The sequence below is a fragment of the Herpailurus yagouaroundi genome, unplaced genomic scaffold, assembly GCF_014898765.1.
Source record: "Herpailurus yagouaroundi ecotype Mexico unplaced genomic scaffold, PumYag 184, whole genome shotgun sequence".
Taxonomy (NCBI): domain Eukaryota; kingdom Metazoa; phylum Chordata; class Mammalia; order Carnivora; family Felidae; genus Herpailurus; species Herpailurus yagouaroundi.
The window spans coordinates 17,688,819-17,710,685 of NW_024412415.1; the positions used below are offsets into that span (position 1 = coordinate 17,688,819).

Below are 21,867 nucleotides of genomic sequence, written 5' to 3' on the forward strand. Positions count from 1 at the left end.
GCGCCTGGATGGCTCAGTCAGTTAAGTGTCTGACTTCAGCTCAGGTCACGATCTTGTGGTTCGTGAGTTTGAGCCCGCATCGGGCTCTGTGCTGACCGCTCAGAGCCTGGAGCCTGTTTCGTATTCTGTGTCTCCCTCTCTCTGCCCTTTGTCTGCTTACACTCTGTCTCTAGCTCTCTCTCAAAAATAAACGTTAAAAAAAAATTTTTTTAAGTGAAAGCCACCAGTTTATTGGAAGAAACACTCCTGTGTTCTAGTATTAACTCTGCTGTGTAAGTTATTTAAGTTAGACTTTATAAAATGAGGTGATTGAACTGGAGGTGGTCACCAAATTATTTATTCAATAGATTGTCTTGCCCACTTTGTGCCAGGCAAGGATACAGGGATAAACAGAGAACATAAACCATGCCCCTGAAAAGCTCACAGAAGGCAGACAAATATGCAGAATGTGTCTGTGTAGCTATAGCGAAATGTTCAGGGAATCCAGGGAGCACAGAGGTGTACTTCAGCTGGTCCAATATTGGAATACAGTCTGTAGTTGCCTATTAAGTAACAATGCAAAAATCCCTTCATTCTTACTGGCACAACCTGTCTCTGAAATAGACTGAAAATGCCACCTTTGCAACTGGACATACGACCATTGCTGGTCCGTGACACCAGAGGAGAAATCTGGACAATTTTCCTTATAAACGTTATAAAAAGTTTTCTTTATAAAAATTGACAATTGTGCCCTTCCTTCCTGTCCCAACCTTGTTGCTTGAGGGCTTGATACTTAGTGTTACAAAGGTTGTCTTGAGACTGATGGCCTCAGAACAAAGGCTTCTATGTTGGTTAAAGCCAAAGAGAAAAATGGAAAGAGCCTAGATCCTTGATGTCAGTACTGAGCTGCTGAACCATCCCTATAGCCACCTACATGGGGAGTTACTGAGATGATAAAAATACTTATTGTTGGAACTCTTGCTGTTTAAAGTGGTCTGTAGTTCAGTATCGGCATCACCTGGGAGTTAACTCTCATCCCATATTAGACTTGTGGGTCAGTCTTTAAAGATCACCATGTGAGTGAGGTGCACATTAAAGCTTGAGAAGCACCAGTTTAAACCCCTTTTAATTGGGTATTCTGTTATATGCATTTAAAAACATCTTTACTGGGGTGCCTGGGTGGCTCACTTGGTTAAGCATCTGACTCTTGATCTCAGCTCAAATCAAGATCTCACGGTTCATGAATTCAAGCCCCGAGTTGGGCTCTGCACTGATGGTGTGGAGCCTGCCTGGGATTCTGTCTTTACCTCCTTCTCTGCCCCTCCCATGTTCTCTCTCTCTCTCTCTCTCTCTCTCTCTCTCTCTCTCTCAAAATAAACAAATAAACTTTAAAAAGCAAACAAAAAAACATCCTTACTGATACAAATACACTATAAATTGGCCAAATACAATTTTTTAAATAAGAAAATACTTGACCAGAAAGACTTCTAAGATGTATAAAGTTGCAAGAGACTATTATTCTTACATACCAACCCAAACAAGCAGTCTAAGCGCATTGTTACAGTTTTTTTTTAATGTTTATTTATTTATTTTGAGAGAAAAGAGCACATGCATGTATGTGAGCAGGGGAGGGGCAGAGAGAGGGAGGGAGGGAGGGAGGGAGGGAGGGAGGGAGAGAGAGAGAGAGAGAGAGAGAGAGAGAGAGAGAGAATATCCCAGGCAGGCTCCATGCTATCAGCACAGAGCCCAACTCGGGGCTCAGCTCAGTCTCACGAACTGTGAGATCCTGACCTTAGCTGAAATCAAAAGTCAGACACAACTGACTGAGCCACCCAGGTGCCCCTAAGTACATTTATTATAGTTTTTAAAAAGCTATCAGAGAGCTTGAGGACACAAAACATAAATGATTCTAGAAAGTGACAAACCCTTCTTGAGATTGATGACCCACTTCTCTCTTTTCTGAATGAAATGTAGGGAAAAACAGAAAACTACCATAGAAAGGAGTAAGGAGAAATCAGCCTAACTTTTAACAAACTTTTAATGACTGTGTATGGATTGGATGATAGATTAGAATCCACAGAAGCCTTAGAGCAGTGCTGTCCACTAGAACTTTCTGCCATGATGGAAATGTTCAGTGTCTATGTTAACCAGTGTGTAGCTCCATCTAACTAAATGCAGCTATCAAGTATTTGAACTGTGACTGTGGAACTGAATTTCTAATTTTAATTAATTTAAATTTAAATAGTCACATCTGGCTAGTGGCTACCATATTGGATAGTGCAGCACCCCCAGTTCTTTCCTGCAGGTCTTCATTTAGTGCCAGGGACACTACAAGAACAGACGCAATAAAGTAGAGCAGAGAGAAAATTCCTGAGGCATAGGTTTTCAGCTGGGAGAGACTGAGGGAGAGGCAGGAGGGGTGGGACAAATCCCTTTAAGGCCAACCCCAACTTCACAGAGTATAAAGCAGATAAGACTAGAGGGCCTGAGAGATTTGCCAAGGCCCCAAAATTAGGGGATGGGACTGGAAAACAAAGAGAGCTCCGTAGTCATCCAGAAAGCTGATGGCCTAGGCCACATATCAAGAGAAATCTCTCAAAGTTCACCATTCAAAAAGGGAAGATGCTCAGGACATCTCCAGAACCTCACCATGGTTATAATACAAGGTCTTGCTGAAGAGAAAGTCCTGATCCTATATTCAAAATGTTTGAGGCCAATGAGGAATTGAATCAAACTAAAGTTGCAACAAAGGCCAGATTTTCCTTCAGTTTCTGCCATACTTTTACACAAAAATGCTTAGCTTGGAGTCAAAGATCATAAGACACATAGCCCCATACTCAAGAAAATAACAGTCAATAGAAGACTCAGACATGATCCAGATACTGGTGTTATCAGCTAGGGACTTTAAAAATAACTGTAACAAATGCCAAGAAATCTGAGGGACAAGGTAGCACGCATGAACAAATGAGGAATTTCCGCAGACACGTGGAAACTATTTTTTTAAAAAGAACTAAATGGAAATGCTAAACATAAAAAACATACAATATCAGAAATTAAGATCCTTTAGATGGGCTTAGCAGAAAATAGCTGAACAGTTTTGGCCAGAGTCCTGGGAGCAGTCTATTGTGGTGGGATTCCTTATGGGTACACTAATTGATGTGTACCTTGAAGAAGTGCACAACACTCACTGATTCTAAACCCACATTCTTTTGATAGAGCACTGCATAGATCCATCAGGCCACATATTCTTTCACATTTCTCTGGTAGTTTCTTTGGCACATCTGTGAATCTATGCATAGGCCTTTTCCAGATCACTTAGTAAGACTTTTCACTTGTCCTGGGAGAGAAACTGGAGGCAATCTTAGTAACTCAGTCTCTGCCATGTGAGTACATCTTATTTGATCAGCAGTTGTGTCATTATCACTTCTCATTCTCTTCATGTTTTCAATCTTGCGTTGGACATACGGTAATAAAATACTGATTTTCACATAATAGTTTCTTATCAGGTAACCCTTGTTAGTTTCCATCGAGGCTTAGATGAACAGTGACCTAAAGTTTCACGAAACCACTTAGAACATACAGGAATTTCTTTGCAATTAGATCTTGAATTTCTGGAATCAAAATTGCCTCTGCCATCCCCTAAGTGACTGTAACAGCTTGTTGCTTAAGAATAAAAAAGTGGAGGGGCGCCTGGATGGCTCAGTCAGTTAAGCGTCTGACTCTTGGTTTTAGCTCAGGTCATGATCTCACAGCTCACAGTTTTTGAGTTTGAGCCCCACGCCAGGCTCTCTGCTGTCAGCACAGAACCTGCTGTGGATCTTCTGTCCCCCTGTCTCGGACCATCCTCTGCTTGTTCTGTCTCTCTTAAATAAATAAGAACTTGGGGCGCCTGGGTGGCACAGTCGGTTAAGCGTCTGACTTCAGCCAGGTCACGATCTCGCGGTCCGTGAGTTTGAGCCCGGCGTCAGGCTCTGGGCTGATGGCTCAGAGCCTGGAGCCTGTTTCCAATTCTGTGTCTCCCTCTCTCTCTCTGCCCCTCGCCCGTTCATGCTCTGTCTCTCTCTGTCCCAAAAATAAATAAAAAACGTTGGAAAAAAAAAATTAAAAAAAAAAAAATAAGAACTTAAAAAAATAATAATTAAAAAAAGTGGATTTTGCAGGGTCTTTTAAATCTCTCTAAAGTTTTATAGATTCTTAAAATTTATTCCTATATTCATCTTTTAATTCGCTATTTGTTTAGTAATTCATAATTACTCCAAAAAGATCCTATTTTTAATTTCACAAATAGAATTCCTCAGGTGTGTTTTTTTTTTCTTCATTTCAACTTGTACAGCCAAATATTGCCCTGGAAACTTATACATATTGAAGATGAAATGTTATTGTAATTGTTTATCTTGTTGACTTTTTCCTTCAGCTTCAATTGTACTTTTCATAATTTTTGTTAGAAGAGTAAATTTTTAATAAGTTAGTTCATAGCAGTAGTATTGGAATTAACAAACTGCTTTATTTTACAGGGAAAATATTTATCCCTAAACAGAAGCCTGTACAGACTTTCACAGAAGAAAAAGTATCTCTGGACCCAGAATTAGAAGAAGCTTTGACAAGTGCTTCTGATACAGAATTGTGTGACCTTGCAGGTATCTCCTAAAACACATTTGTGAATGAGTGTGGAGGGGAGGGGAGTACCAGCACATCCCTGTATACGTCATACAGATGCTTCCTTTGCCTAGCAAAGTGCTGTTGAATCAGTGACCACATATTTGGCTTTGTTTTGTACACTATAAATGTGACATAAAGGATTTCAGTTTTTAAAATACTGTCAGTGGTGAACTTTTTATGTTAATGGAATGTATTGTATTATTTGACATCTTTTCCCATGTTACCATATTTGAAAATCTTTATAAAAATCTTTCATTGGCTGGTGCTCAGCTAGAAGCTGTCCTATCTAAGCATTGAAAAAGAGTCTCCAGCATCAACTGCTGTCCCATTTTATCAGAAGACCTTGAGATGAGGGGCGTCTGGCTGGCTGAGTTGGTAGAGCATGCGACTCTTGATCTTGGGATTGTGAGTTTGAACCTCACATGGAGTGTAGAGATTACTAAAAATAAATAATAAACTTTGAAGAAAAAGAGGACCCCAAGATGAATAACTGGAAAGCATTTATACTCACCACTTTCCCATCTTTTCTGAAGTATATACGGAACACTCCAAACCGCCCTGTTGTTTTCATCATTGCCAGTTTCTTATCTGGACAAGTATCTCCCCCACCAGCCTCAGCACACACCCATTTTCCTTGGTAGAAAAATATGACATATGGGGATATCTTAGCACCAACTAACCCCAAGAGCTAACGTGTGAAAGAAGAGTGATGGTTCTTATGGAATGACCCAGGACAGGGACAATCGAAGTGTAGTCTACAGCCAGAGCAGGTGTCTTATTCCTTGGGGTGCTCAGGACTGAGGTGTTTGTAAATGGTGCTTTCATCAGGGTGGAGTGGGCTGGGGGCATACTGTAGCTTCTGCCATGTTTCTGCAAAAAGGGTATCAAAACCAAAAACCAAATTTATCTCTCCTGTCATTTTTGAGGGATGCTAGTTAATATCACAGATGAGAGTTCAACTATACTTTTGGTATTTTACCCTTAACTAAAATATGAATGTAAATGAACATGAAAGTTAACAAATGTAAAAATAACGGTTAGGTTGAAAATCTATCTTTTGCACTGTTCCTAAAACCTTGTGCGAAGTATTAACAGCAAACACAGATCATTTCAATATTCTCTCTTAGTTACCAAATGGAGCTAAGCATAGATTAACATTTAAGATTAGTCTGGCTCCAGTTGTAGGTCTGAATTCGGAAATGTGGGAGATCTAAATTCCAAAATGAAGAGGAAAATAAAAGAGTATTAATGAGAAAGGGATTGTAGGTGATTTTTTAATCACATTGTCTCCTTTTTTGGGGGCTGCAAAATCTGTATTTAATTGAGTAGAAAAATGTTCAGAAAACGTTAAAATCAAATTTTTGGTTGAAAAACCAATTCTTTATGGTTAAAACTGATGGAAATAAAAATAACTTTCTTTTTCTGTATTTATAGCTATCCTTGGGATGCACAATTTGATAACGAATGCACAGTTATGTAATATAGTGGGAAGTAGTAATGGTGTCGACCAAGAACATTTCTCAAGTGAGTACTTGTACTGTGTTGTGAATTTGAACCCTTTGTTAAATGTACTGTATTTTGTTATCTTCATGTATCAACTTCAGTATATACATACCAAATGTTACACATAAGTACTTGAAACCTAAGTAAGATTCCAGTTAGATGGTATTGACATAGAAGACTATTGAAAATAGAGTATTAAATATTCTTAATGTGTCAGCAAATGTAATAGGAACTACTCTCACCTCACTAAATAATACTAATGGGACGTGCCTGGGTGGTTCAGTCGGTTAAACATCAGACTTCAGCTCAGATCACGATCTCACGGTTCATGAGTTCAAGCCCTGCATCAGACTTCATGCTGACAGCTTAGAGCCTGGAGAATGCTTTGGATTCTGTGTCTCCCTCGCTCTTTGCCTCTCTCCCACTCTATCTCTCTCTCTTAAAATAATAAACACTAGAAAAAAAAATTAAAAATAAATATATAAATAATACTAGTGGTAAACACTATGAAAGCTAATCACACTTTGGCTTTTGTTGAGATTTTATTTTCAGTGTTACTGATTTTCAAGAAAACCACAAGAATGTTAACAAAGAAACTATGTTATAAAAATCAGATTCAGGAGAAACCATCTGAATCTGAAACTTTTATTTTTTTATTTTTTATTATTTTTTTTAATGTTTATTTTTGAGAGACAGAGTGTGAGCAGGGGAGGGGCAGAGAGCGACAGGAAGTCACAGAATCCACAGCAGGCTCTAGGCTCTGAGCTGTCAGCACAGAGCCCAACGCAGGGCTCAAACTCAACAAGCTGTGAGATCATGACCTGAGCCAAAGTCAGATGCTTAATCGACTGAGCCACCCAGGCCCCCGAATCTGAACCTTTTAATCTGTTACAGTATTAAATAGCCAAAAGCAAGGCTTTTTAAAAAATAGTTTATAGGATGCTTTAAAATGACCAAAGTAATACATATCTTTGTACCACATTTGAGCAATACCTAAGTGTATGACATAAGTAAAAGTGTCACTGTTCAGGGGCTCCTGGCTCAGTCCATTAGGCATCCGACTTTGGCTCAAGACATGATCTCACAATTCATGAGTTCGAGCCCCACATCAGACTGTGTGTTGACAGCTCAGAGCCTGGAGTCTCCTTCAGATTCTGTGTCTCCCTCTGTCTCTGCCCTCCCCCACTCACACTGTGTCTTGCTCTCGCTCTCACTCTTGCTCTCTCAAAAATAAATAAACATTGGGGCGCCTGGGTGGCGCAGTCGGTTAAGCATCCGACTTCAGCCAGGTCACGATCTCGCGGTCCGTGAGTTCGAGCCCCGCGTCGGGCTCTGGGCTGATGGCTCAGAGCCTGGAGCCTGTTTCCGATTCTGTGTCTCCCTCTCTCTGCCCCTCCCCCGTTCATGCTCTGTCTCTCTCTATCCCAAAAATAAATAAACGTTGAAAAAATAAATAAATAAACATTTAAAAAAAAAAAGTGTCTTTGTTCATAGCCATCATGCCTTCCGCTCTCCCCACCCCTAACCTTAATTGTTAACAGTTTGGTATATGTCTTTCTAGACTTCTATGTTCATACAAAGACATACACACACACACACACACACACACACACACGGTTTACATAGTCTTGTTTTTTACAAAAATGGGATCATACTGTAGATATTTCTTGGAACTTGATTTTTCTTTAAGTTTATTTTTATTATTTTTTTTAATTTATTATTATTATTTTTTCAACGTTTATTTATTTTTGGGACAGAGAGAGACAGAGCACGAACGGGGGAGGGGCAGAGAGAGAGGGAGACACAGAATCGGAAACAGGCTCCAGGCTCTGAGCTATCAGCCCAGAGCCCGACGCGGGACTCGAACTCACGGACCGCAAGATCGTGACCTGGCTGAAGTCGGACGCTTAACCGACTGCGCCACCCAGGCGCCCCAGTTTATTATTTTTTTTAATATTTATTCATTTTGGAGAGACAGAGACAGAGCATGAGTGGGGGAGGGGCAGAGAGAGCGGAGACAGAATCTGAAGCAAGCTGCAGGCTCTGACCTGTCAGCACAGAGCCTGACATGGGGCTTGAACCCATGAACCATGAGATCACAACCTGAGCCGAAGTCAGACGCTTAACCGACTGAGCCATCCAGGCGTCCCCCTCTTAACTTAACAGTTCCCCTCCTCAACCTCTCTTCCCCTTTCTTCATGGTATCCATTTCTTTAAGAAACTGGGTTGTCATGTCAAATTTTCCACATTCTCAGTTTGACTGATTGCAACCTTGTAGTATCACTTTTTTTTTAAATTTTAATCACCTGGTGCTCATCACAAGTGCAGTTCTTAATCCCCATCACCTATTTCACCCATCCCCCCCACCCACCTCTTCTCTGATACCCTTCAGTTCTGTATAGTTGAGTCTGTTTCTTAGTTTCTCTCTCTTTCCCTTAGCTTGTTTTGTTTTTTAAATTCCACGGAGGAGTGTAATCATGTAGTATTTGTCTTTGTCTTATTGACTTACTTCACTTAGCATTATACTCTCTAGCTCCACCCAAGTCATTGCAAATGGCAAGATTTCATTCATTTTTATGGCTGAGTAATATTCCATTATATATATATATACACATACACATACATATGTACATATATATGTATATAAAAAGATGTATGTGTGTGTGTGTATATACATATATATGTATATATATACATACACACACCACATCTTTTTATCCATTCATCACTTGATGGATATTTGAGCTGCCTCTATATCTTGCCTATTGTGAGTAATGCTGCTATAAATATTGAGGTACATGTATCCCTTTGAATTAGTGTTTTTGTATTCTTTGAGTAAATACCCAGTAGTGCGATTGCTGGGCCGTAGAGTAGCTCTATTTTTAACTTTTTTGAGGAAACTCCATACTGTTTTCCACTGTTGCTGCACCAGTCTGCATTCCCACCAACAAAGCAAGAGGATTCCTTTTTCTCCATAGCCTCACCAACACTTCTTGTTTCTCATGTTTTTGGTATTAGCCATTCTCACAGGTGTGAGGTGATATCTCATAGTAGTTTTGATTTGCATTTCCCTGATGATTAGTGATGATGAGCATCTTTTCATGTGTCTGTTGGCCATCTCTATGTTTTCTTTGGAGAAATGTCTTTTCATGTCTTCTGCCCATTTTTTGATTGGATTGTTTGGGTTTAGGGTATTGAGCTCTATGAGTTCTTTATATATTTTGGATACTAACCCTTCATCAGATATGTCATTTGCAAATATCTTTTCCCATTCTATAGGTTGCCTTTTTAGTTTTGTTGATTGTTTCCTTCTCTGTGCAGGAGCTTTTTGTTTTGATATAGCCCAATAGTTTATTTTTGCTTTTGTTTCCTTTGCTTCTGGGGACCTATCTAGAAAAAGGTTGGTGTAGCCAGTGTCAGAGAAATTACTGCCAGTGCTCATTCTAGGATTTTTATGGTTTCAGTTCTCACATCTAGATCTTTAATCTGTTTTGAATTTATTTTTGCTATGTTGTAAAAAGGTGGTCCAATTTCATTCTTTTGTGTGTTTGCTGTTCAATTTTCCCAGCACCGTTTGTTGAAGAGACTTTTTCCTGTTGGATATTCTTTCTTGCTTTGTTGAAGATTAATTGACCATAAACTTAAGGGTTTATTTCTGGGTTTTCTACTGTGTTTGTTGATTTATGTGTCTATTTTTATGCCAATACATACTGTTTTGATTACTAAAGCTTTGTAATATACCTTGAAGTCTGGAATTGTGATTCCTCCAGCTTTGGTTTTCTTTTTCAAGATTGCTTTGGTTATCCTGGGTCTTTTATGGTTCCATTCATATTTTAGAATTGTTTGTTCTAGTTCTTTGAAAAATGCTCTTGGTATTTTGAGATTGTATTAAAGGTGTAGATTGCTTTGGGTAGTATAGACGTTTTAGCAATATTTGTTCTTCCAATCCATGAACCTGGAATGTCTTTGCCTTTCTTTGTGTTGTCTTCACTTTCTTTCATCAGTGTTTTATAGTTTTCAGAGTACAGATCTTTTACCTCTCTGGTTAGGTTTATTCCTAGGTATCTTATTATTTTGGGTACAATTGTAGATGGGATTGTCATCTTTATCTCTCTGCTGTTTCCTTATTGGTGTGTAGAAATACAACCAATACGTTCATTATGTATCCTGTGACTTTACTGAATTTATCAGTTCTAGCAATTTTTTGGTGGAGTCTTTTGGGTTTTCTATATAAAGTGTCCTGTCATCTGAAAATAGTGAAAGTTATACTTCTTCCTTGTGATTTGGTTGCCTTTTATTTCTTTTTGTTGTCTGATTGCTGTGGTTAGGACCTGCAGCACTCTGTTGAATAAAAGTGGTGAGAGTGAGGGGTGCCTGGGTGGCTCACTTGGTTAAGCTTTCAACTCTTGGTTTTGGCTCAGGTCATGATCTCACGGTTCATGAGTTCAATCCCTGCATCTGTCTCTGTGCTGGCAGCACAGAGCCTGCCTGGCATGCTCTGTCTCCTTCTCACTGTCCCTTCCCTGCTCGCATTCTCTCTCTCTCAAAAACGAATGAACTTAAAAAAAAAGAAAGGTAAAATGATGAGAATGGACATCCTTGTCTTATTCCTGACCTTAGTGGAAAAGCTCTCAGTTTTTCCTCATTAAAGATGTTAGCTGTGGGTTTTTCATCAATGGCCTTTGTTATGTTGAGGTATATTCCCTGTAAACTTACTTTGTTGAGGGTTTTTATCATGAATGGATGTTGTACTTTGTCAAATGCTTTTTCTGTGTCTGTTGAAATGAACATATGCTTCTTATCCTTTCTCTTATTGATACATTACATTGTATCACATTGATTTGTGAATATTGAACCACCCAACAACCCAGGAATAAGTTCACTTGATCATGGTAAATGATTTTTTTAGTGTATTGTAGGATTCAGTTTGCTAGTATTTTGCTGAGGATTTTTGCATCTATGTTCATCAGAGATTTGAACTATAGTTCTCTTTTTTTGTGGTGTCTTTATCTGACTTGGGTATCTGGGTAATGCTGGCCTCAGAACAAATGTGGAAGTGTTCCTTTTCTATATTTTGGAATGGTGTGAAAAGAATAGGTATTAATTCTTCAAATGTTTGGTAAAATTGATATGTGAGGCCATCTGGTCCTGGACTTTTATTTCTTGGAGTTTTTTGATTACTGACTTAATTTCTTTGCTGATAATCACTGTGTTCAAATGTTTCCATTTTTAACAGTTTCAGTTTTGGTAATTTATATATGTTGACGAGTTTATCCATTTCTTCTAGGTTGTCCAGTTTGTTGGCTTAAATAGTTGGCTTAATAGTTTTTCATAATAATCTGTTATAGCTGTTTGTATTTCTGTAGTGTTTGTTATTTCTTCTCTCTCATTTGTGATTTTATTTGGGTCTTTTCTCTTTTTTTTTCTTGATAATTCTGGCTAGAAGTTTATCAGGGTTTTTTTGTGTGTGTGTGTTTTGTTGTTGTTTTTTTTTTCCCCAAGGAAGCAGTTCCTGGTTTTATTGATCTGTTGTATTGTGGGGGTTTTTTGTTTGTTTTTATATCATTTATTCTTGCTCTTAACATTATGATTTCCTTCCTTCTGCTGGTTTTAGGTTTTGTTTGTTCTTTTTCTAGCTTCTTTAGGTGTAAGGTTAGGTTGTTTGAGATTTTTCTTATTTCTTGCAGTAGGCCTGTATTGCTAGAAACTTCCCTCTTAGAACCAATTTTGCTGCATTGCAAAGGCTTTGAACCCTTGTATTTTCATTTTCATTTGTTTCCATGCACTTTTTAATTTCATATTTTATTTCCTGGTTGACCCATTCATTGTTTGGTAGCATGTTATTTACCTCCATGTGTCTGTGGTCTTTCCAGATTTTGTCTTGTGGTTGATTACTAGTTTCCTAGTGTTGTGGTCAGAAAAGATGCATGGTATGACTTCAGTCTTTTTTAATTTGTTGAGGCTTGTTTTGTGGACTACTATATGATCTGTTCTGCAGAATGTTCTATGTGCACTTGAAAAGAACGTGTATTCTACTGTTTTAGGATAGAATGTTCTGAATAATCTGTCTGGTCCAGACAATCAAATCAATTGTTTTCTTGATGATTGTCTGTTTAGATGATCTGTCCATTGATGTAAGTGGGGTGTTAAAGTCCCCTACTATGGTTGCATGATTACTGATGAGTTCCCTTATGTTTGTTAATAACTGTTTTATGTATATGGGTGCTTCCATTTTGGGTGCATAAATATTTACAATCGTCCTATCTTGTTGGATTATTCCCTTTATTATTATATAGTGTCCTTCTTTGTCTCTTGTTACAGTCTTTGGTTTTTTTTTTAATTTTTTTTTTCAACGTTTTTTATTTATTTTTTTTGGGACAGAGAGAGACAGAGCATGAACGGGGGAGGGGCAGAGAGAGAGGGAGACACAGAATCGGAAACAGGCTCCAGGCTCCGAGCCATCAGCCCAGAGCCCGACGTGGGGCTCGAACTCACGGACTGCGAGATTGTGACCTGGCTGAAGTCGGACGCTTAACCGACTGCGCCACCCAGGCGCCCCACAGTCTCTGTTTTAAGGTCTATTTTGTCCAATATTAACACTGCTACTCCAGCTTTCTTTTATCATCCATTTGCATGATAGATGGTTCTCCATCCCCTCACTTTGAATCTGCAGGTGTCATTAAGTCTAGAATTATTCTCTTATAAGCAGCATATAGATGGGTCTTGTTTTTTTAATCCATGCTGTTATCCTGTGTCTTTTGATTGGAGCATTTAGTACTTTTACACTCAAAGTAATTATAGGTACATATTTATTACCATTTTCTTACTTGTTTTGTAGTTGTTTCTGCAGATTTTCTCTGATCTTTTCTTTCATGGTTTGTTGGCTTTCTTTAGTGATATATTTGGATTTCTTTGTCTTTACTCTTTGCATATCTATTAGTTTGGTTGTTTTTTTTTTTTTAGTTTATTTACTTTGCAAGACAGAGGGAGAGAAAATTCCAAGCAGGCTCCATGCTGTCAATGTGGAGCCTGATGCAGAACTCAACCCACAAACCATGAGATTATGACCTGAGCTGAAATCAAGAATTGGACACTTAACAAACTGTGCCACCCAGACACCCCAGTTTGTAGTTTCTGATTTCTGGTTATCATTAGGTTTGTATATAATGTCTTATGCATATAGCAGTTTATATATTAAGCTGGTAGTGAAGTTTGAACCCATTCTTCTGTCTTCCCCATGTTTTATGTATATGGTATCGTATTTTATATCCTTTTACTTTGTGAATTCCTTGACTCATTTTTTACAGAAATCTTCATTTTTACTGCTTCTGTGTTTCCTACCTTCATATTGTCACTTTTGGTCTTTCTTTTCCACTCAAAGAGTCCCCTTTAATATATCTTGCTGGGAAGGTTTAGTGGTCATGAACTCCTTTAAGTGTTTGTCTGGGAAACTTTATTTCTCCTATTCTTAACATTTTTTAATATATTTATTTTTGAGAGAGAGAGAGAGCGCACAAGCTGGGAAAGGGCAGAGAGAGAGGGAGACAGAGGATCTGACATGGGCTCCACACTGTCAGCACAGATCATAATGTGGGGCTTCAACTCACGAACCACGAGATCACCACCTGCGCCGAAATAACGGTTGGACGCTTAACCAACTAAGCCACCCAGGCACCCCTCTCCTTGTATTCTGAATGATAGCCTTGCTGGATTGAGTATTCTTGGCTACAGGTTTTTCCCACTCAGCACTTTGAATATATCATGGCATTCCCTTCTGGCTTGGATAGTTTCTGCTGAAAAATTCTGATAGCCTTACCGGGTTTCTTTTGTATTGTAACTGTCTTCTCTTGTCTTGCTGTTTTTAATGGTTTTTCTTTATCACTATTTTTTTCCATTTTAATTACAATGTGTCTTGGTGTGGAAATTCTTTGGTGATTTTGTTGAGGGATCTCAGTTCCTCCTGATGTGGATATGTGTTTCCTTCTCCAGATTAGGGAAGTTTTCAGCTATCATTTCTTCAGATAAATTCTCTGCCCCTTTTTCTCTCTTCTACTTCTGGGACTCCTATAATATGAATATTACTATGTTTGATGGAGTCACTGCATTCCCTACATCTATTTTCATTTTGCATAAGCATAATTATTTTTTCTTTCTTTTGTTCAGTTTGATTACTCTCCATTACTTTGTCTTCTAGGTCATTAATTCATTCCTCTGCTTCTTCCATCCTGTTCTTTCCTTCAGGCCTGTCTTTCATTTCTTTTTTTGAGCCCTTTATCTCTGGTGTGTTATTCTCTTTCTCTGTGGTAATGGTCTCACTGATGTCCTCCACTGTTTTCTCAAACCCAGTGAGTATTATGGTCATTACTTTAAATTCTCCATCAGACATGTTACTTATATCTGTTTTGGTTAGATCTCTGGCCATGTTCTTGCCCTGTTGTTTCATTTGGGACAGATTCCTCTGCCTTCTCATTTTGTCTAAGTCTCTCTGCCTGTTTCTTTGTATTAGGAAAGTCAGCTATGTGTCCTTTTCTTAAGGGTAATGGTTTTATGAAGAGGTCCATGAATGCTGCTTCTCTGGGACACAGTCTGAGATGAGGCAACTAACCTCCCCACTGTATGTCCCAGGCGCTCTTCAGATTGTTGTTTCCACGCTGTATGTCCACAGGCTGTTCGCCTGTCTTCTCTCCAGCAGCCTCAATATCCTCCGAGGTCTCCCACAGCCAAGCACACTGACCTTTAAAACTCCAGGCCTTAAGGCCCACTGGTTGCAAGAACTCATGAAATTCGGGCCCACTCACCTTCCAAGCCAGTTGCTTGTGGGACCCATTTATCCTGTGCTCCTTCCTGAGTGCTAGTCTGCCTCTCATCCTTCTCCCTGATTACAGCTCCCTCCCTACCACAGAGGCCACAAATCCATTTCTCTCCCCAACTGATTCTTCACCCTTCCTACCTTCTTCAGTCTGCCTCTTTTCTACCTTTACTTGTGATTTGTTCTGCTAGTCTTCAGGTTGATTTCTGGGATATTTAGGATGATCTGAGATTTACCCAATTGTACTTATTGGATGAGGCGAACCTAGGGTCCTCCTACTCCATCACCATCTTCCCCTTGTGGTATCATTTTACATATTTCTCTGTCTTCTATGTTTCTGAAAACTATTATTTTCTAGAGGCGTATGTGCAGCTTTTTGGTTTTTGGGGCAAGAATGCTTCCTAAGTGGTAATTGAATCATATATCAAGTCTGGTCATTCCTCTTTGGGGAATGTGCCAAAAGTCATCATTGTGTTCACATGTTAGCAGCCTGATCCATCCCTTTTTAAAAATTTTTCAAGTAGGCTCCACACCCAGTGTGGAACCCAGCATGGGGCTTGAATTCACAACCCTGAGATCAGGACCTGAGTGGAGATCAAGGTCGGATGCTTAACCGACTGAGCCACTCAGGTGCCTCCTGATCGATCCATTTTAAAGTCTCCCATGAGCCTTTCTTAATAGTTTCAGCATTCCATTTATTGGATCCATTACTTTATTCAGAAGTAAAGCTTTTTAAATACATATATTCTGTGGAATTAAGAAAGAAATATTTTGGTTTTATAAAGTTTAGAATTGAGATAGAACTTAATTTTCTTTATGGTAAGAAATCTTTTTTCTCCAGCCCCCTTGATCTATAGTCTTGGAGAAGATTACCTTGCTGAACTTATGTGAGAGGGAGCCCATTCTGTCCTTTTAGCAGAGCTCTGATAGGAAGCTGGTCCTTGTATTGAACCATATTCTGCCTCCTGGCAACCTACACCTGTTCTAACCCAGCCTTTCAGAACAACTTGAAATTCTCTCTTCTCCTTCTACAGGATAAATCTGAAAACAATGTGCATACTTCCTTTTAATATATATGTCCAGTCTAGATACACCCAGATGTTTCAACTCTCCTCAGGAAAATAATTTTCAGACCATCATCTAAGTTGATCTCCTCAGGATGCTATGTGTATATGTGTGTGGTATTTTGAAAGAAGAAGGGAATTTATTCAGTATACTTTGTCTTTTTTTATGTATTTATTTTTGAGAGAGAGAGAGCATGAGCAGGGGAAGGGCAGAGAGAGAGGGAGACACAGAATCTGAAGCAGAGCCCAATGCAGGACTCGAACTCACAAACCGTGGGATCATGACCTGAGCTGAAGTCGGATGCCTAACTGACTGAGCCACCCATGCGCCCCTCAGTATACTTTGTCTTAAGATGAGTTTTGCTACAAAAAGCTAGAGGAAGGCAGAAAGGAAGAACTAAGCCAGACAGTGACCTTGTCAATCTTTCTATGTCATTTGACTCTTTGTGAATCTGATGCTGTAGGTTTTCTCCCCAGAAAATTTATCCATAAAAGTTTGCCTGTTACACGTGTTCATAGACCTTTACACACACATCAGAGTGCACTTAGATCTCATTAGAAGATTCAAGGCTTTTATGTCCTCTTTCAACTTTGCATAGTTGTATTTTGGCTATGTGTGTGGGTATAGTATACATGATGAAGGATTGGGGGATAGAAGTGAAGGAGGGCAGTAATTTGGGGGATTTCTGTCTCAGTAGCTCTTCTATATACCGTTGCTTCTCTGTCTCCCCATTCCCTGTTCCTGCTCGTCCTCCCCCTTTCCCCAGGTGTAGTACTCCCCATAAGAGAAAGAGGTCATGTATCCTTCCTTTACTTTACTCTTTTCACCGAGGCTATGTTTCTTCAAGTCTGTGATTCTTACTGCTTTTACAGTAATTACTAATTAAATCTCAGAGAAAACAATACAAGAGGATAACATTTTATTTGAGTGCTTTAAATATGTGTCAACACATAACGGATCTTTTAGAAATTGGTGGGGGGAGCTTTCTGGTTAGTTCTATTGAACGTGCATGTATGTGTGTGTGATCAAGTTCATATATGAATTCACTGTAATAGTATCAGCCAATAAGACACTTTTTTCATTTGTTACTACAGATGTGGTGAAAGGTGAAAAGATTCTTCCAGTATTTGATGAGCCACCAAATCCAACCAATGTTGAAGAGACTTTAAAGAGAATTAAAGAAAATGATGTTCGTCTTGTTGAAGTCAATTTGAATAATATAAAGGTAGGTATGCTAAGCAACTAATAAAGTTTTTAATTGCTTTGAGTCAGCTGTAGGATGAGAGTTTGGGCAGTTTTGATATAGTGTAGTTCTTTCTACTTAAAGGTAAAGTTTTTGGTCCCAACAGTATGCTTAGATTCCTAGAGCTTAAGGTGTAATATTTTTCTGACTTGCTTTTTAAAGAGTAGCATGTAAACCTGTAAACCCTACAGACTGTCAGCATAAATCTCTCTGGCTCTCAAAGTAAAAAGAGTTTTTTAGTCTTTTGGGTTCTTTTTTTTTTTTTTTTTTTTTTTATTTTTATAATCAGGTTTCTTGAGCTATAATTGATACATAGTGAAACTCTCGCTATTTCATGTACAGGTCCAGTGAGTTTGACAAATGCATAAGTTGTAAGATCACCACCACCACAGATGTAGAACATGTTACTCCCCTTTGTCATCATTTTCTGCCCCCAGCTCTAGCCCCTGACAGCAACTGATATGTTTTCTTTCCCTATCATTTTGCCTTCTCCAGAATGCATTACAAATGAAATCATATAGTATGTAGTCTTTTGAGTCTGGCTTCTTTCACTTAGCATAATGCATTTGAGATTCATCTCTGTGGTTGGATGTATCAGTTTGTTGAGCAGTATTCTGTTGTGTGGATGTGCTGTAGTTTGTTTATCCAATCACCAGTTGATAGACCTGTGGATTCTCTCTGGTTTGGGATGATTATAATAAAGCCATTAAACACATAATGAACATGCGAACATGTTTTCATTTCTCTTGAGTAGACACCTAGAAGTAGGCTTTCTGGGATCTTACTGAGTTATTAAAAATGTAGCTCTTCCTTGGAGTAAAGGAGAAATGAGGTAGGAGGGCCTAGGGATAATTAAATTAAATTTATGAAGAGTAAATTCAAATTATCTCTAGAGTAATGGTCATTGTATAAGAGCTACATTAAGAATTCCTTTTTATTTTATTATTTTTTTAATTCCTCATTTTATGCCTTTTGAGGGCTGTGGGAGCATCTGGTAATTATAAGAAGCTAGAGAATAAGACCTTTCTGTTCTTTTAGCAGCTGTTCCTTCCTCTGAGCAAAAAAAGGAAAGCCTTGGAAAAAGCTAACATTTCTGGTTGATCACTAATTTTAATTAAAAAAAAAAAAAATCCTCACATTCTAAATCAACAGTAATGGTCAAAAAATAACCAGGCTACAGGGAATTGTAGTCTTGGTACTAAAGGGAGAAATTAGTGCCTTCTAGAAGTCTATCTTTCCACATTTCAGGTAGTGTAAGATTAATCTCACTTAATGCCTTGTAGCTTAAACTAAGTGACCTCTCTCTCTCTCTGTAGAAAAGTGGATCCATTTTGAATACTAATGTTGACTTCCTATAATCCAAATAGTTAAGTGCAGAATAATGGAAATTTCTTTAAATGCTAGAGAAATAATGATATATACTCTGCTCTAGATCAAGTTTGTGCAGATGTACCATAAGAGGGAAATCACGTAGATATGAAGGAGGCTGTTTGTTTTCATTTGTAGACTAAATGCTATGTGTATGTAATTTGAGTACATTTAACTTAAAAAAAAAAAGTACAAATATATTTGATTAATAGACTGAATTTCTTGAAAACTAAAATGTAATATTTCACATATTGTCTTTCAAGAATATCCCAATTCCAACTCTAAAAGATTTTGCAAAAGCTTTGGAAACCAACACACATGTGAAATATTTCAGTCTTGCAGCCACCCGGAGCAATGACCCTGTTGCTGCTGTAAGTAAGCTACTATTGATAATATTGAAATGATGGCTATATACAAGCGTGTTACAGAGATGGCTAAACTGATTTTATGAACATGACTTACTCTTTTTTCAGTTGATATTTAGCTATTAAGCAGTACATAATCTTTTTTATGGGTTTGTTCCTGTATTTCTTTTTTTTTAAATAATTTGATTTATTTAATTTCATTTTTTATTTTTTAAAGTTTACATCCAAATTAGTTAGCATATGGTGCAACAATGATTTCAGGAATAGACTCCTTAGTGCCCCTTATCCATTTAGCCCATCCCCCCATCTCACAGCTCCTCCAGTGACCCTCAGTTTGTTCTCCATATTTATGAGTCTCTTTTTTGTCCCCCTCCCTGTTTTTATATTATTTTTGTTTCCCTTCCCTTATGTTCATCTGTTTTGTCTCTTAAAGCCCTCATATGAGTGAAGTCATATGATTTTTGTCATTCTCTAATTTCACTTAGCATAGTACCCTCCAGTTCCATCCACGTAGTTGCAAATGGCAAGATTTCATTCTTATTGATTGCCGAGTAACACTCCAAAGAAAATGTGGTATCTTCTTTATCCATTCATCCATCAATGGACATTTGGGCTCTTTCCATACTTTGGCTATTGGTGATAGTGCTGCTATAAACATGGGGGTGCATGTGTCCCTTTGAAACAGCACACCTGTATCCCGTGGATAAATGCCTAGTAGTACAATTGCTGGGTCGTAGGGTAGTTGTATTTTTAGTTTTTTGAGGAACCTCCATACTGTTTTCCAGAGTGGCTGCACCAGCTTGCATTCCCACCTGTATTTCTTTTCTATAATTTTTCAATTTTATTTTATTTTTTATTCTTAGAGTGCAAACAGGCAAGTGGCGGGGAGAAAGAGAGAAAGAGAATCTTAAGCAGGCTCCATGCTCAGTACAGAGCCCAACATGGTGCTCCATCCCATGACCCTGGGATCATGACCTGAGCTGAAATCAAGAGTCAGATGCTCAACTAACTAAGTCACCCAGCCGCCCCAATTTTCTTTAATTTTTAAAAACATAAATGAAGCCATGCAATATATGCTGTTTTGCAACTTAATTTTTCACTCAACAGTATATCTTAGAGATCTTTTCATATCACTGCATAAAGTTCTAGACCTTTCTTTTGACATCTGCAGAGGATTTCATTCATGGATCTACAGTGTTGGATTTCATCAATTGCTTTCAATGTGTCTATTGAGATGATCATGTGGTTTTTGTCCTTTACTCTGTTAATCTGATATATTATATTGATGAACTTTTGCATATTAAATCAACCTTGCATTCCTGGGTTAAGGTATGAACCTTTTTCTTCACTTGGCTTTGAGGCCATCACTCCCTTTGATTCTCCTCCCTCCTCATTGAACATCCCTTCTCTGGTCCCTATGCTAGTTGCTCCTTATCTCCCCAACCTCTAAGGATTGGAATGACCCAGGGCTCAGTCCTGGGCCCTTTTCTTTTCTCTGTCTACACTCACTTTCTAGTTGATGTCACTCTGTTTCTTTGCCGTGTATTTTCTGTATATGCTGCTGACTTCCAGTGTTATTATCCCCTGTTGGTGCCTCTGTCCTGAACTCCATACTCATGTCCACCTACTTACTTAACAGCTTGCTTGGATGTCTAACAGACATCCCAAATAGTCCCAAACTGAACTCCTGACTTCCCTCCCACACATGCTCCTTTCCCACTCATTCCTGTCTCACTAAATGACAACTTCACTCTTTCATTTGCGTAAGACAGAAAGAAATGGAGTCATCCTTGACTTCCCTTTCTCACCACCTTAAATGTATATCCAGCCTTGTCTTCAAAATATTCCAGAATCCAACTACTTCTCACCCCTTTCTCAACTACCACCTTGGTCAGTCTTAGCCACCATCTTCTCTTACCTGAATTGTTGCAATAGTCTCCTCACTGAGCTGCCCACATCCATCTTTCCCATCTCAAAGCCAGCTTTTTTATGTAGTGTCAAAAGTGAAATAGATACCTGTCCCAAGTTCTGTCTGCCCCCTCTTGCCTGTTGTTTTAACTTAAGTTCTGCTTATCTGTGAGCTTTTCTGGCCTTCTGCCTTAGGCATCCCTTCTGGTCTCTGCCCTGAAAAGCAATCCACAATTTATCCTCCTTTGGTGACACAGTAACCTAACTGCAGTAGGACCTAAGTAAGAAAAGTTGTTCCAAAGAGACCTCGATGAAGTTAGTCCTACCCAGAAACTGAGAAAAACTGAGAGACACAGGGGAAAGAAGCAAGGAGTAGGGTGTGAATGAACATAACAGTGTGAACAGCAGTAGAGAATATTACCAACAGTGACAAATCTAAATATTGTGACAGGGTACTTGTGAAAAGTAGATACATGTGAAGCCTGTGAGGTAGTGTGTCAAGATAAAACAACCTAATGAGAAACATCAAAGCTGTTCTGTGAATTAGTGTATTTGTTTATAGTAGGTATAATATGTGATAGACGCTGTCAATTTTTATCTTCAAATACTTTCTTTAATTTCTAGGCTTTTGCAGATATGCTGAGAGTGAACAAAAATTTGAAGAGCTTAAATATGGAGTCCAACTTTATTACAGGAGCTGGGATTCTAGCACTGATTGATGCTTTGAGAGATAATGAAACCCTGGCAGAGCTCAAGATTGACAATCAGGTCAGTGTTCTACAGCGATAACTGTGGGAGCTCCAGCCCACTCTGCTGTGTAGGGGCTGGGGGTTTAGGAGGCAGGTGGGAGGAAGGCTTTGGGGCAGTCTTGTGGGAAGGTGGTGGCCTGAAAGGAGATGAAGACATTTGAAGCATCCAGAATGTTAACTTAGTATTTTTAGTATGGGTTTTGAGCATATTTATAGGGT

At 38.7% G+C, this 21,867-nt stretch overlaps 1 protein-coding gene across 1 annotated transcript in view; it reads left to right on the plus strand.

The window, feature by feature from the left end:
- The window catches only part of TMOD3 (tropomodulin 3), an 81,019-nt gene that overhangs the window by 53,294 nt on the left and 5,858 nt on the right, over positions 1–21,867 (plus strand). The window contains exons 4-8 of the mRNA XM_040492700.1: positions 4,494–4,616; positions 6,073–6,162; positions 17,110–17,240; positions 18,890–18,997; positions 21,524–21,667. Of these exons, the coding sequence (XP_040348634.1) occupies positions 4,494–4,616; positions 6,073–6,162; positions 17,110–17,240; positions 18,890–18,997; positions 21,524–21,667 (596 nt within the window). The remainder of the gene's footprint in view (positions 1–4,493; positions 4,617–6,072; positions 6,163–17,109; positions 17,241–18,889; positions 18,998–21,523; positions 21,668–21,867) is intronic.